The sequence below is a fragment of the Coloeus monedula genome (assembly GCF_965178545.1).
Source record: "Coloeus monedula genome assembly, chromosome: 14".
NCBI lineage: Eukaryota > Metazoa > Chordata > Aves > Passeriformes > Corvidae > Coloeus > Coloeus monedula.
The window spans coordinates 18161130-18176781 of record NC_138794.1 but is presented as its reverse complement, the minus strand read 5'-3'; the positions used below and the strand labels follow the sequence as shown (position 1 = coordinate 18176781).

At 39.3% G+C, this 15652-nt stretch overlaps 1 protein-coding gene across 1 annotated transcript in view; it reads left to right on the top strand.

Annotated features, from left to right (window-relative positions):
* SCAPER (S-phase cyclin A associated protein in the ER) overlaps window positions 1–15652 on the top strand; it is a 142677-nt gene that overhangs the window by 117612 nt on the left and 9413 nt on the right. The window contains exons 28-29 of the mRNA XM_082291057.1: window positions 1939–2176; window positions 5203–5352. Coding sequence (XP_082147183.1) covers window positions 1939–2176; window positions 5203–5352 — 388 coding nt within the window. The remainder of the gene's footprint in view (window positions 1–1938; window positions 2177–5202; window positions 5353–15652) is intronic.

Sequence of the window (15652 nt, the reverse complement as noted above, 5' to 3'; positions counted from 1 at the left end):
TGCTAATTTCAGATGAGATCACTCCTTACATGATCTGAGCAACTGCTTTGTAAAGATGTGAGGGGACAGTAGTGGAAACAGATGGGTGCCAGTTGAGCAAGTTGTTTTCAGCCCAAATACTGTCCTGCCATATTCACCTGAGCTCAGGGCTCCTCTGGGACTTGGGGGATGCAGGTTCATTATCCTGCTCTGCTTTTTTCTCTCTCTTTGGTCCAAGGAAGCAGTGAAGCTGTTAACAAATAAATTCTCATGGACAGACATTGGTTTGGGTGAGGTGGTGGTTTCTTACCTGCTTTATTTGCTTCACTAGGAAAAGTGAAAATGACAGAACAAGGCGATGATTGCCAAAACTTGGTAGTTGCTGAGCTCGTGGTTTGGTTTCTCCGTTGAAGACATCTGTCTGTAATCGTAGAAAGCAGGATTAGAAGCCTGCCTAGGATCTGTGTTGGAAATGTCACTGGAGCCAGTGTTTGTAACAGAGGGATGCAGGGTGCTCCTGATAGAGATACAGAAGTGATTATTGAGGGCTGTTCTAGTCAAGGGAAGGCTCCTTACTGGTTCTGCTCAACAGGAGTCTTCTGAGCCCTCTTGAGTTTTTGCTGTCTTAAACTGAGGTCTTCTGATTTACAGATTATTTTAGAAAATGGTTCTGGCTGTCACTCCCATTTCCTTTGCTTTAAATGGTTACAAAAGGGAAAAATACCCTCATTTAAATTGTCCTTTTATAACGTTTGCTCATATAATCTGTCATATTTTCCTTTAATTGTAAAAAAGAACAATATATACACTCAATCTTTGTAGTCTCTTTTGATATTGATACTTCCTTTTTTTTTTTAAAGATGGAAACATAGTAAATGAAGTAAAAAACAGACCTTGATGTAGCTTATTTTCATTGTTACTGTTCGCTGTATTTTATTATTTTAGTGTTTCCTTTGATTACCAGTATTGACCAAAATTCAGGTAATTTATGTGATGGGTTTGAATTAGAACTCAGAGAATATAAAACTTGCTGTATTATTTTGGGGCTTGACTTTGTACTTGCCTACCCTCCACACGTTATTTAGCCTCCAGGGTAGTGATATTCTGAGTCTTCCTTAGTAGTTGTCCTGCATCATCTTCTGGATTGTTAATAATGTGAAAAAACATGAGTAGTACAAATCTTGGAGGGATTATGTTAAGTGCTTTTGAAAGTCTGGATGTGAGAATGGAAAGGGCAGTCTTGAGTTATTTGCCTGTCTGTGCTGATATCCTAGATAACCAAAAACGTTCTCCATTATTTTATGTGCTTACCTAAAAGATGGCAAAGAAACCCAATTTCTGTGTGCAAGAGCTGTGCTGGTTTTGTACTTATTTGTGCTTTGCTGCCCTACTGCAATGTCCCATAACAGCATCTGACTGAAGTAAGAAGTAGTGTGTTTTCCTACTGCTGCACCACTTCATTCTTAAATTCCTGCAGAACCATTTGATTAAGGTCATCTGTTCCCAGTAACTTATTTCACTACTTAGGTAGGCAGTTTGTTCCAGTGCCTGCAGCCCATCACTGCGGCAGGAGAGGCTCCAGGGAGTTCTCCCACTGCTGCTGGCTGCTATTGCAAGCAGGAAAAGTTGAGAGCAGGCTACTGACCTGAGGGCATGGAGCCCCTACATGCTTCCAAAGTGCCCCCAGACTTCATGCTGGTATCAAGAGCTCGGCACCAAGATATGAAGCAGGATCTTGAACAATACAGCTGCACTGCAATTAAAGAGAGCATGAGACGGTGCCCTAATTACTGAAATTCTGGAAATGCTGTGGTTTCCTGGCACATTAGGCATCAGGTTTTCCCTTGTTCTCAGTTCACTGTTTCTCTGACATTTGGCTCTCTGGACGCGCTGCCTCCCAGGCGAGCGTTCCTGCCGAGCGCTGCTCCCCTCTCAGCCCGCTCAATGTTTCTTTGGCAGATCCTGGAACATATTTGACAACGCACGTCAGGACCCCACAGGACTAACAGCAGCTCTTCAGGCCACGGATCTGGTTGGAGTCCTGCACATGCTGTACTGTGTTCTTTTCCATGGCACCATCTCAGATCCAAACACAGCCAGTCCTAAAGACAGCTATGCCGCCAACACAGTCCAGGTTGCCATTCAGAGTTTACGTTTCTTCAATAGTTTCGCTGTTCTTGACCTGCCTGCCTTCCAGGTAACAGATGTTTTAAAACTTTTTGTAGTGGGAAAATGTTAATTATTGATTATATCTTTGGACTGGGTTTTGTCTTTAAGATCTTAGTTATTGAAGGAATTTTCAATTTCAATTAAATGTTAGGTTTCGTGCATAAAATTTGTAACTGTTGTTATATCTACCATATAGCTGTGGCTGATGAATTTAACCAAAAAGTGAAAATTTAGAATACATTACATGCTGAATCCAATCCGTTATGTCTTCTAACTTCTTTTTTGCTTTTCTGTCATAATGCTTTTTATGTTTAATAAGCCCAAAAAGTGTAAAAAGAAAAATCTTAGTCAAAAGCACAAAAGAACTTTTCTTAAGTGAAAGGATTTGCTTGTATCATAACCAGATTTTACATTTTCCAGTGCTTTCAGGGACCGCTTGCTTTAAGATTGCGCAGCTGAAACTGATATCATTTTTTTTACCAAGTAAAATTTTGTTGACCAAAAATTGGAAATGCAAGTTTTCATAATTTCTATTAAAGAAAAAAATCCAAAATACTGCATTTTGAGTCCTGAGAAGGACTGCTTACCTTTGTCTGTGAACAGAGTTCAAGTGTAAATGAATCATTTTTGCCACACGACTACTGGTATATTTCTCAGGTAAGTTGGTGAAGTTGTATTGTTAATATAAAACACCTGCCAGAAAGCATTGCTTTGGAAACATGTTTAGTAGCATCAGTCTTACACAATTCAACAGAACAAGTTTCTTTTTCATTTAATGTGTAATTTGTATATGTTGTACCACACTCTTCATCTGAAATGCATTAAACTCAGCGAGAGCTTTTCACAAGTGAAGAGTTTAGTGTGGCTCCTTCAGTTCATGTTTCTTGCCTTGGATTTTCAGTGCATTTGGTACTAATCTGTAACAACAGCAGCGAATTCTGTGTACAGCAGTGTTCATCTGTATGGCTGCAGCTGCAGGACCCAGTCCAGCCTGGGTCTCTTTACAGGGACAGAAGCAGGATATTTATTGGAGTTTCATTGCACACACTACTGAATGGGAATTTTTTTCTGTAAGTCAAAGTGGTTCCCTCCTACACGTCATTCAGCACCTCTTGGTTTGAGACTTGGTTTAATAGGTTGTTGTAGGTATAACAAGTGTATGCCAGAGTCAGGCTTGAACTGGGACAGGTACAGCTTGCAGGGAGCTATAGCAAATCACACTGGCTGGAGGGCTGCTCCCTGATATCCCAAAAAACCACTGTTATCCTTAAAACACCATCTTCTGCTTACCCTGTCTGTATTTATCCCTCTGCTAACACCATTATATCTCAGCATTTATAATAAACAGTCAGCATTAACTTCCAAATCCCATGGTCTGTGTTAGTTTGTTCTACCTAAAATGGTGCAAGTTAGTAATTATTGCTTGAAGGGTGGCCAAAACCCCACCAGTGTGAATTACTTCCCTCAGTTCATCAACATTGGGCTCTGCTCAGGAGGTATCCACTCAGCTGTTTGCTGAATTGTAGGCACCGTGTTGTTTGTGATGGACAGGCACCCTGGGGTAGCCTCAGCAACTCTCCCTTTCAGTGCATTAATGTGATTTGTTTCTGTAATGTTAAAAATAACATATACCTGAGGCAGTTTGCTGGACATTCTGACCCTGTGGGCCATAGCAGGCTGGCAGACAGCAGAAGGAAAAGCCTCATTTATGTACTGTGTGATCATTATCTCTAAGGAATAGTTTTATCACAAATTAGTAGGACTATAGAGTAGGGGGTTCTGATTAACAGAAGAGGTCTGGTATTCTCAAGTTTGTATTAGCACAGATGGCTCATGGGTATATATTTCATTTAATTTGACAGTCTAAACAATTGAAAGATGGTAGTGAGGAACAGCACAGGGTCCTGAGCTGATATTAATTCTGGCTAAAAAGGAAGCATAGTTTCCTTGAAAAATTAGTTTAACTTTTATACACAAACTCAGGTGCCCTTTGACCTGTTGTTATCAGGGAAGGTTAAACCCAGAGTGCTGGGTCACAGCATGCATGGACAACACTAATTAAATAAGGATGGACCTGAGAACATGGCATTTACATGACATAAAGCAGTAAATGGTGGCTGTATTGGGCATTAAATTTTGAAAATATACTGCCTTACCAGAATGCTTGAAGTTCAAGATCGAAAGTATCCACAGCTGAGCCTGGTTTCATTGTCAAGGATTCTGCTTTGGCTGGGTATATTTGGAGTTCAGTAAGACTAAACTATGCCACAGCCTGAGATTTATGTGTATGTACTTACCACAGGCTACAAGGTAGAAAATGAAGAAAACTCTGAAATGAAAGAGATTTTCTCGGGCTTGCATTGCTGTTTCATTAGAGTTAGAAGACTGTCATGTTCATTCCTTGTGCTTTAGTTTTCCCCTTTGACCCTGTGTCGCTCTGTCTGCTTGACATGTTTATTAAATAGAGGCTGTAGGCTGCACAGATAAAATCTAATTCTGAATCCCCACGTTACAGCAATTTGCCTACTTTTAAAAAACATCCCAAGAAGCTTTGCAGCTGAGTGTTCTCTCCTTTTGGATGTTTCTAACTTTTTTTAATGTTTGAAAAGCCATTATTTGTTATTAATCATTGTATTCTGTTCAGAGCATGAGTTATTAATGAGAAATGCATTTTGCTCTGTTGCAGAAATGAAGATGGTTTGGTTTCTTTTGCTTATTTCTAAGAAATATTATTAAGTTTTCCTGGATCATGTAATGTATGCCAAATGAAATGGTCAACCTAATGTTATACTGAATGTCAAATAAGCAGAATCCAGTTTTTCCTGTGTTCCTTGAAAATTTGAATTTATTCTTGCTTCTTTGGCTTTTAATGTTATATTCCAGTTGAGAACTATAGGTGGCTGAAAAAAGAGATTCTGGACTTTCACAACAAAGAACATAGCCTGTACTTTGCAAAAAAAAACCCAGAAGGGTGCAGTTGATGGGTATGTAATTCACACAAGTTCTAGAACATACTGCTAGAGTGTAATTTCTGTTTCTTGGCCTTTTTTTCAGTCGATTGTGGGAGCTGAAGGACTGTCCCTGGCCTTCAGGCACATTATCAGCTCCCTGCTGTGGTACTGCTCCCAGCATACCTGTGAAGGATTGCTACACGAAGTCATTATTTGTGTGGGCTACTTCACTGTAAACAACACAGATAACCAGGTAAGGCAAATGGAAAATGGGATCAAAAGTTATCAAGGGCACATTTAGTCATGGATCCCTCCAGAAAACTAATCCCCTCAGCACTGGTTTTGAAGCACTTGGAATTCCTGTGAGCACAAATGGATGTGTTTGCAAAAGAGAAACCGAAGTTGTGTCTTAAGACAAAGACATTAATTTTGTGTGGCCTTAAGCAAACTCCCTGTTCTTACGCTGCCATTGCATTGATTTTAACTGGCCTTGCTCCCTGCCAAGGTATACTTAGCAACTGATATTTTTAATTCTAAGTTAGCTTCGTGTCAGCTTGATCAGATGGTTGTGGTACCCAAGTTAAACTTTTTTAAAGCCAACTAAACTACTCTCCCATGAAGACTTGTCCTCGGATGCCAGTGTAGCTATCTCCCTGCTTGCTGAGTGCTCGTTTAAGTTTAAGCCATTCTTCTCCATGAATCTTTTTAGTAATAAACCAAATGCCCTGTCCAACAAACAGTGAACATTCCCCTTTAGCTTCCTTGATTGTTGTCCACTTTTACCACTGGACTTTGTGATCTCTCTTACTGGCTTATAAAATAACACAGACACAAAACTCAAAAAATATTTCAAATATATTAATCTTAAAAATCTCCCAGTTTCCTCAGCTTATATGTAACATCTCAGGGTGTATTGGGTTGGGCAGGGCAGGGGTTGGCACTGGCTCTTCAAATATGTGAACCTAACTCTGAATGTGTAGGTACTGCATTACGGTGCCCACAGGTTGGATATGATTCAGTTGAGTGCTGCATTTTGTGAAGGTACTCACTGTGTTCTCTCTCTGTACTTGTACCACCTGGTTCCCTGTTTTGCTCAACTTTTGGGATAGGGCTTCAGGCTAGGAGCTCAGTGCCCTCAGTTCAGCTAATGAGCAGGAGGAGGAAGTGTTACACTTTGTCAGCAAAGGTTTGAGAAAAGCTGCTCAATAACATTCTGACAGATATTGACTGTAATTGAAGCATTGTAATATCTTAAAGCTGACAATGCTGTCACAAGAATTATATAGTTATATAGTGATGTTTCTGTGGCATTGGCTATAGCTGGAGGGAGGATCCTGCAGCCTCCCTACCCTGTGTGACCAAATCCCAGTCAGGATCCAGAGCTGCCTGTTGGCAGCGCATCAGTATGGTCATTTTTAAACCCTGTGTGATGGTGCTGCCATTTTGAGTCCCACTGCTGCCCAGCAAGTCGTGCTGGTTCCCAGAAGTGCCAGCAAACCATGTTGTCTGCTCTCTGCAGTTTAAAAATTTCTGTTCTGGCATACAAGTACAAACATACAAACAGATGTGATTCATTGCATGGAGGACTTGGCACTGCAGTCGTGCCAGGAGTAGTGCAGAAGAGGGATTTCCTTCAGCAGTGCCAGCCTCGGTGCTGGTGCCCAGGAGCAAGGTCCGGCTGTAGTGAGCAGGCACCAGGCCATGGCAGTGGCTTTGGGGCTCCACGGGCCCCCAAGATACTGAGGGGGGAGCCTTCGTCTGGGGGCTGTGCTTCCCAGATGAGTGTTTGGCAGGGTCCTGGAGTCTTCAGCATGTTCTCGTGGGGCTGAAGGTGGCTTCTGCAGCTTTCAGGGTCAGGTTTTGGGCTTCAATCAGACAGCCACAGTATGTCAGTCCTTTTTGTAACCTAAGCTCTCTTCTAGGGTGGTTTGCTGTGGAGGTACTGTCTCAGATGTCATGACGCGCTTAACTTTTTATGTAATTTCTAACATTCCTCATTAATATGTTTTTAACCAAGGAAGAGGCATTTTGGGTTGGCTTTTTTGTTTAAAAAAGCATTTTGAAAAACTGAAGCTTTCCTCACTCAGGTACTTGAAAAATACAGGGAAGGTTTTTTTGTGGAAGGAAGTAATTTTTCTTTCACTACCAGGCAAAGCAGTACGACTTGCTTACGGCCATTATTTTAACGTGCTCTTTGTGTTGTGACTTCCACTAAAGACAGGCTGCCTTTCATGAAGAGGGAAGTGCTTTTTATTCATTCAGTTACGGCTTAATTTTTTATTATGTTAAGAGGTTCCAGTTTTTTCTTTCGTTGTTGATCATCTGGGGAGTCCTACTAAAAATAAAAAATTGGTCTCACAGTGAAAGTTTTCAAATAGTAGGCTTGAAGTCCTGGCAAGTACAGTGTAATAAAAATAGATAGACTAGACTTGAGCTATGAAAACAGATTTCCATAAAGCCAGATAGCTCTATTTAGTATTTGAACCAAGTTCAGCTGAGTCAATAACTGATGTATTTCAAGGCAGATTCAGGTCTTTCTTGCAGTCAAATGTACATTTGTTTGGAAATGTTTGCAGTTTAAAGTTTTGCTTTCTAAATTCGTATTTCTTATTACAAACCAAGATATGTTTTCATTCCTTTCAATACTCAAAACAAAAAGGACAAACAGTTGTTTGGAGTTTTCTGTGTCCTCTTTGTGGTTTTTTTGTCTATCCTCATCAACAGATAAATATCCAAAGCAGCATACTGGAGTAAGGAAAAAAGGCATTAATTATTTAAAAAAACAAGAAAAACTCCCCAAAAAACCAGTTCCCCAGTTTGGAGAATAGATAGATTTCTAAAACGGAAGTTTTACAGCCTGTCAACCTCAACATTGGCCTGTAGTAGTAGTACTGTGATTTAAGTAAGTGAACTACTACCACTATGCAGTCAAAATCATAAGAGGCAATTTCCTAAATATTTCACATTCATAGAACAAAATCTTCCAAGAGCATCATATGCCAGTCATTTAATATAATACAGATTTGACTTCATTTATTACACTGTCTGTAAAAGTTTTTATATTTAGTTGAGTAGCAAATTAAAAAGGAAAAAGGAAAGTGCTTTTCTCTTGTATAGCTTGGAGATTCAGGTTTCCCTGCAGCTTCCAGGAGCCCTGAACCAGAGGGGCCCTCGCCGTGGGTCCCACACGCAGAGGCACTGCCTGGGCTCCCACTTGGTGTTCCCACCACGCCTGGCTCTTGGTCCAGGCCCAAGTGATTCTGTCAAGGAGCAGTGAGGACAATGGATTCCTAAGGAGCACATTCCTGAGTGTTTTGATAGTGTTTGCTCTGTTTATTTTAAAAAGACTGTGATTTTGCTGACTCTGCCCACATATAATATATTAGTAATATTCCTTTCCTTCATTCCTATTTTTTTTTAACGTTCACAAAGCTTTTCCAAGGCAGCTACTGTCACTGAAGAAATAAATCAGTTATGAAAGTGAAAATTTCAAAAAGCAAGGAGTGTTTCTTTAATATTTGAAATGCTCCAACGCCAGCGGTGAGGCCTGAGCTGCCCTGTCTGTTTTGTATCGGCACGTGAACTTGTGTTTACTACAGAGCCAGACAGCCCCTGGTTCACAGACCAGCTCAGCTTTATTAGGCATCTGCTCCTCAGGAAGTATGAGCAAGGAAAAGGGATTCTCTTTTTCTGGCCACCATTTAATCTACTGCCATACAAAAACAGGTCCCATGATACCAAGAATAGACATGTGAAGCTAAACCATGTAATAAAAATAATGTCCGATCTTTCAATAGCCAACCCTACTATATCAGACTGTAGAATTACAGTTTCTAATTAAAATGTTCTTGTTAATTAAAAGTATCCTTCTATTTCATTACATTTTTATTCCCTTTCATGGTTTGATTTAATTAGTATAATGAATATAATTAGCATGTGCTGTCAACTCACCTTATTTGCATATTATATTGGATAATTGAATGTGGTCCTGTAATTAAAGTAACAGGAGTGACAGATGATTTGGTTTCTTTCACGTTGCTGTATTGGGAATAGAAATCTTTCCATATTCATTGCAGTTAGGGAGTATTTTTCATCTGAAAAGTCCTCACAAATCAGATCCACAGACTCAGGATCTTGCTGACAGGCTCCAGAAGTAGTTTCATTGTTCATTTGCATTGCTATGCCTTTATTTAAATAAAAACAGCTTTTGTTCTCCCAGTCTTTGGTACACACTGTATGTAGAGTGCTCTAGAAGAATCCCACTAACTTTAAGGATTTGTAAGATACAAACTGTGTATTTCTAGAAGATACCATTGCTAGATTGCAAAACAAAATCGCTGCTGAAAGAGTTAGGAGAAAGTGTGTGCAGCTTTTCAGAACTTTGTTATAAAATTAGGGCTTCTAGATAGAAGTTAAAAGTTCTCTCAGAAGTTCTTTAAAAATTTCTATACACACTATGTGTCCTTGAAGGAACAATTTCATTCCCAAAAGTCTTCCAGCTGTGTAAGTCTAACTTAATTCTCTGTCCAAACCTTCTATCCCCAGACATTCGCATCCGTAACAAGGTATGTTATTATAAACTCAAAATAATTGAAATATTAATATCTAATAATCCATGTGTTGAAAATAGAAGCACATGGAATTAGATTTAATGGTATCAGTCACCTACTAGAAATTTCTCCTTGCTATATAGGTGTGGAAAATTTCTTGCAGAACATGTTTCAGGCATCCCAGCTAGCTCCAGGTAAAAGAGTAAGGAGCAGTAAGATAACAGGGTATTTTGGGAGGGAATTTCTCCCATGTTAAATATGTAAAATGTCACACAGCAGTATCACAGGTAAAAATATAATGTGTAAAGAATTCGAAATATTGTATGGTAGGCACAGATCTGAAAGGATCTTAAAATTTCGGACTCAATCACAGCACCCAAAGCATGATAGTTACTCCCCCAGAAAGGCTTCATCTCAAGATTATTTTCCCTTTTTTGTTAAATGATTGGCTTACAGTACTTTTTTTTTAAGCACTTCTTTCGCGTAGTAGGTCTTACTTGTGTCGTAAAGTAGCAGGACACTTTATCCCACAGTGTATATCGCAGACATATATCTGTATATGACACATCCTAGCTGTGGTACTGCTGGCCTGCAAGGGACACTTACAAAGTGATTTTAGACTGAAAGTGACCTTCTGTAGGGAAATGATTTTGTGCTTTTGACAGAGTTAGTGCATACTGAGTTTCAGTATGTGGCCAGTTTTCTCTAGTGTTAGCGGGAAGGAAGAAAATACTTCTAAAATGGAAAAACTGTGAAAATCAGAAGTCGACAGGAAAACTTGCACATTATAAAAATATGTAGAGTTTCCATATGGGTTGTTTACTAGAGGCCATCATTAAACTTCCATAGTTTGTGTTGCTTTTGGGGCTGTGGAGGGACTGAAACAATTTTGATCTGGTAGGTGTTTATGAAAATACAGCACAAGAGTAAAGATGCAGGAATTGGTAGTTACCATGCTGTTAACATCCCTGTCTGTAAGTAAATAGTATCTGAAATTACTTAATTCTGATTTTGTTGGTTTCTTCTCACACAGGTATTTTTAGGGGTATTGGTTTCATGTTGAGGTTATGGGGTTTTTTCTTTAAACCATTTTAAAAGAACCCCACACCCTGATGTTTTAAAGCTTTGTATGTTTGAGCAAAAAATATGCCTGGTAAATTTTGTGGAATAGCTGATTTTGGCAAGTGAGTGGTTCATGTGAAGTTGTAGTCTTGACTCCCATTTAGAAGCACTTCAGCTTGTGAACAAAAATCCCCTAAGGATTAAACTGCCCGAGTTAAAGCGGAGTACATTAAGGCAGCTCTGTAATGTATGCTTTGGCTCTGGCAGCCTTACATCCTCAGACCACATAAATTCACTTAAGTGAACCAATGTCTTCAGGAAAGATGGCATTCCTGTCTGGGCAGTCAGGGAAAAGTGGGGTTGCCTTTTAGGTAATTTTTCAGACACCTTTTTTGTTGTTTGAGCTTCCTGATGAACTTTCTCTTTTTAAGAATGATCTATGACAAAGCAAATCAAATATGTCAGAAGCATTTGGGATTGCACATTTCATGTGTTACATCTTAATTGTATTTCTAACATTCCAAAATGCATCCTGGATTTTTTTGGATGGGGGGAAGGTAATTTAATATGAGCAAAGACTTAGCATTGAAGTAAAGTGTATTTAGTTTCAGTTCATGATGACTGGCTGATTCCTGTAGGGAGGAGAAGAGAGAGTGTACAGGACTTAGTGTGAGAAATTAATGCATTTGGATTTATGTTATTTCTTCCTCTCAAGCTGTAAACACAAAAGAATAAACTTATCTCCCAATGTCATAAAAGCCAGTACTTCAAACAGCCTTCAAATACAGTCCATAACTGAGGCTTAAAGAGGAAAAGAGGGAGCAATCGGCTGATGCTGCCTCCAGAGAGGCGTTCTAATCTTACTCCTGGGTCAGGATGAAAGGAGTTTGGTGGTCTCAGCTTAATCCCCAGTGGAGCTTCGTCCACATCGAAGAAACACTGCAGAGTTTGGCATAATCCTGCTTAATAAGCAATTTGTTCCCAGCTCAGACCTGGGCCTGGGCCGCCCTGGGTTTGGATGGAGGCAGGAGCTTGCGCAACACCATCCTCCTGCCCGCTCCCACCCAGCCTGGCGCTCGCCCCTTTGCATGGGAACTGCTTTTCACACAGAAACTTAAAACAAAGTCTAAAGCCTGCAAATATTTAATCAGCCTTGTGAGCTATTGTCTGTCTCGCCTCATGTGTGAGGGAACTCCCTGTGCTTCTCCCATAAACTCTCAGTTTTCCAAGGCTCTGCAGAGCCGTGGTGGCTGTCCCCGACGTGGCCGGCCCCATGCAGAGGGAGCGTCGGTCTGCTCTGTGTTCCCAGCAGCTGACAGTTCTTCTGAGCCTTTGGATGCTGCTCTGAGGGTGGGAGCCTGCAAGAGGCCCAGAGAAGTCTCCCAAATCTGTTGTGTCATGTTCAGCTCAAGTCACACTTGATTGAAGCGATACTGAAACATAAAGAACAAAATGCATTATTGAAGTACTATGGAAAATGTTGCTCGTCTTCCTCTCCCCTTAATAAAGGGTAAATTGTAGCTCATTTTTCGTGGCAGAAAGGCCCATTTTCTTGCTCTCTGTTTGAAGCTTTGTCTCAGCCAGCTCTGTAATATGTCCAGTGGCTCAGTGTTTCACAAGCATTTTAGTTGATGATTAGATACTTGGACAAACCCTTTACATTTCTTGTGGAAGCCATAAGACAAAACGTGCTAGGAATAATAATTCCAAGACTATATAGTTTACTTGTGAGTAGGGTTTCAGAGTGTGACAGAAACGTTTGCTTTTGAAGAGAGAAAATGCTCTGAGACACACAAAAAGATTTTATGTGTTTTAGACTGTAATGTTTGAATTATTCACACCTTCTGGGGATTTTGGCCCAAACTAGCTTTGTTTCCAAGGATGCTGGTGGAAACCTCAGCCAGCAGTCAGCTTAAACTTCTGTTGACTGATCCTGTTTCTTCTCTACCCTTTAAATCATCTTCATTCAGATCAGTTGGGTTTCATTCTGTGTGAATGACTGGAGAATCATGCCCAAAGCAGCAACTTAAATTTGTAAGCGGTTCATCATCGAAGTTGAAGATATTATCTAAGTGTGAAGATGATTCTTCAAAAATAGTGCAGGGCTACAAAGGCTGATTCTAATCACTTCAGGGCTCAGAATAATACCTGAGGATTTGAGATGTGTCATGATGGGTTTTTTTATTTTATCTGACTGAATATATGTATGTCTCATACATTTGATCTATAATAATATTTTCTGATTAAAAATTATAGGCCAACACTTAAACATATGAATCTTCTGTTACATTATTGTGGAAACAGTGAAGCTTAGAATTTTCTAGAAAGCAGTGATACCCTTTGGTTTAACAAGATCCTTAAGTATGTTATTAACATAAAGCGTGAGAACAACCTCACATTTAAATGTTTATTTTTATGGTAATAAATGCTAAAATGCTATCACTTCTGAAATTAGGCTTTTCCTTAATACCTTTTCTAGGTCAGATATTAGATTGCTATTTTATCCTGTAGCCTGGACATGTATTAAGTTCACAAGTAACCTCAATGCATATTAGAATTGTTTCCATTTTCCTTTCATCACATTGTAATGAAGTTTATCTTTTACAATATCCATTTAACATTATTTATTTATTGCTGAATTTAATCTTATAGTCTTATATATTAATCTTATAATTTTATATATACTTCATTTGTTGTCTTATAACTAAGGTGACTTGTTAGTTGTCATTTTGGGCTGCATTTTTTCAAAGGCTTTGTGTAATGAACTTCTTTTGCTAGATTTTCCACTAGCATCACTTTTGATAAACATTTTTACATTTTCAATGCATTGCTGTCCTGGTAGTTGGCCCTTGTCCTGTCTTAAATGTCCATATGTCTTAGGACGATTACACAAAAACTGATGAGAAAATTTTTTTCTGTGGTTTATACACAGAGTATCCCTAAATCTGCTTACACCATAGAGCTCTAAAAGGACAGTGCTTAGAATGGGGTTTATAGGAAGACTGATGTTATTAGTAAACTCCCTTATCTTCTCTCTGAAAGCTTAGGCGTGACACTGAGAAAATAAACACTGGAATTTTTCAAATAGACAAAATTCTTATTTTAAAATTTGAATGTAGCATCCTGGAACTTTTTTTGTGCATGGAAATGGTGCTCTGATTCCTGAGAAATGCTAGGAGGAATTTAGAACATTCTTTGCTCAGAGCTTTGCCAATAGTGGAGTTTGCAAAATGGAAAGAAAAGAGCTTGACCTTAAAACAGAAGAAGAGTCTAAGTGGTGACATATTCTGCTGATTAAATACTAGCAGTATGAGATCTGTTTATATAGAAGCAAAGAAATAATGCAGATCTAACTTTGAAGAGAAACTCTGGTCTACTGATATAAAGACTTACTTCTTTTACAAAGTTGTAAATAACCTAACATCAAACAAAGAGATTTAACTGTTTGATGGAATACTTTTACAGAAATTAGATGCACAGTTCGTATTCAATGAAGTTATTAGTTGTTAGTGCAAATTAGAATTGACATTTATATAAATGATAAATACATGGAAAAGAAACATTAGTAGTTCCCATACCAACTACCATTTTAAGATCCTAATATTTATAATGGCCATGTTGAAGTTCGGAAGTGCAGGAAGGCAGGAGTGGCCCTCAGAGAACCATTAACCTTTTAGGCTGAGTTGTTCTAAGAAAATTGCATCTGAACGTGAACTACATCATAGCAGAAGAGCACAGGCAAGTAGAAAGGTACATTTTAATGCTTCGTTTCATAAAAATAAAAGGAAATTCTGTTGGGAAGGATGTTTTTCTAGAAAGTTAATTCAGCTCCCAGTGATAAGCACTGTATTTGTTTCTAAATACCTGTGGAACACACCGTTTCGCTGCCAGGTTTTTCTCCAAGAGCCGAAGAAGGTTTTGCTTCAGCAAGTTCTGAAGTTTCCAACTGCATTTTCCTGTATCCACATTAGTATAACTTTGTCACAGTTTTCACGTGATAAAAGAGTTACAACTCCTAACATTTGGTCAAAATTAACAAAAACCATCAGCCTGACTATAGACTACTAAGAACATGGCATTTTCATGCAGAGTTAGTCACACAAGAGCAGTGCACTTGGATGACTTGTAAGGTTTTGTTCAAAACCTGACATTTGGGTTTGTGCCTACAGATTTCAGTTCTTTCCTTGGCAGTCTTTTTCCTTTCTCTGCTGTCCATTTTCCCTTTTTTCTGTGGATGAAAGAAACTGATGGGCTGCAGAAAGCACCCGTGGTTTCCATTGCCTCCCTGGGAATGGTGGTGCCATCCCTCTGCTGGCGGGAGGCACTGCCAGGGGCTCAGATGGCAGCTCAGTTGCTGGCTGTTGACTCCACCTTGTGCTTTGGCCATGCCCCTGTCCCTGTGGCTCTGGTGTGTCCCAGCAGTGCTGTTGGTCCCAGCTATTCCTTTGCTCCCAAAGTTTCTTCCCAAAGTGAATCACTTCTCAGTTCTTTATTTTGCTCTTGCACAGACAAAAGTTTGCTGCTGGCTTACTCTTCTATCTGACTAGAAAATGAATTAGCTTCTTTAAAAGATAATTCCAGTGTTTTTATTGTATATATTGACAGAAATAACTGATGTGAATAATGTCTTTACAGAGCTGCAAATGTTCAAGTGAAGCAAGAAAACCTAAATCCACCAGTAGAACTAGACTAAATACTGCTCTAAAAATCAGCACTTCCAGTCTGCAGTAATCCTGGACTAACCTTGGGTAGTACACAAGCAGTGAAAAAGTTCTTGGTCTCACACTGTACCATTTATTTTGTTATCTGTAATAAAATATCTGACAACATTTAACATACGTGCATAGAACCATTGGAAACCAATCTGGGATCATAATCTTCTTTAAATCTTTGGAAGATTGCAAGCAGAGTTTTAAATTCAATTAGTTCCTGTTTTTTGAA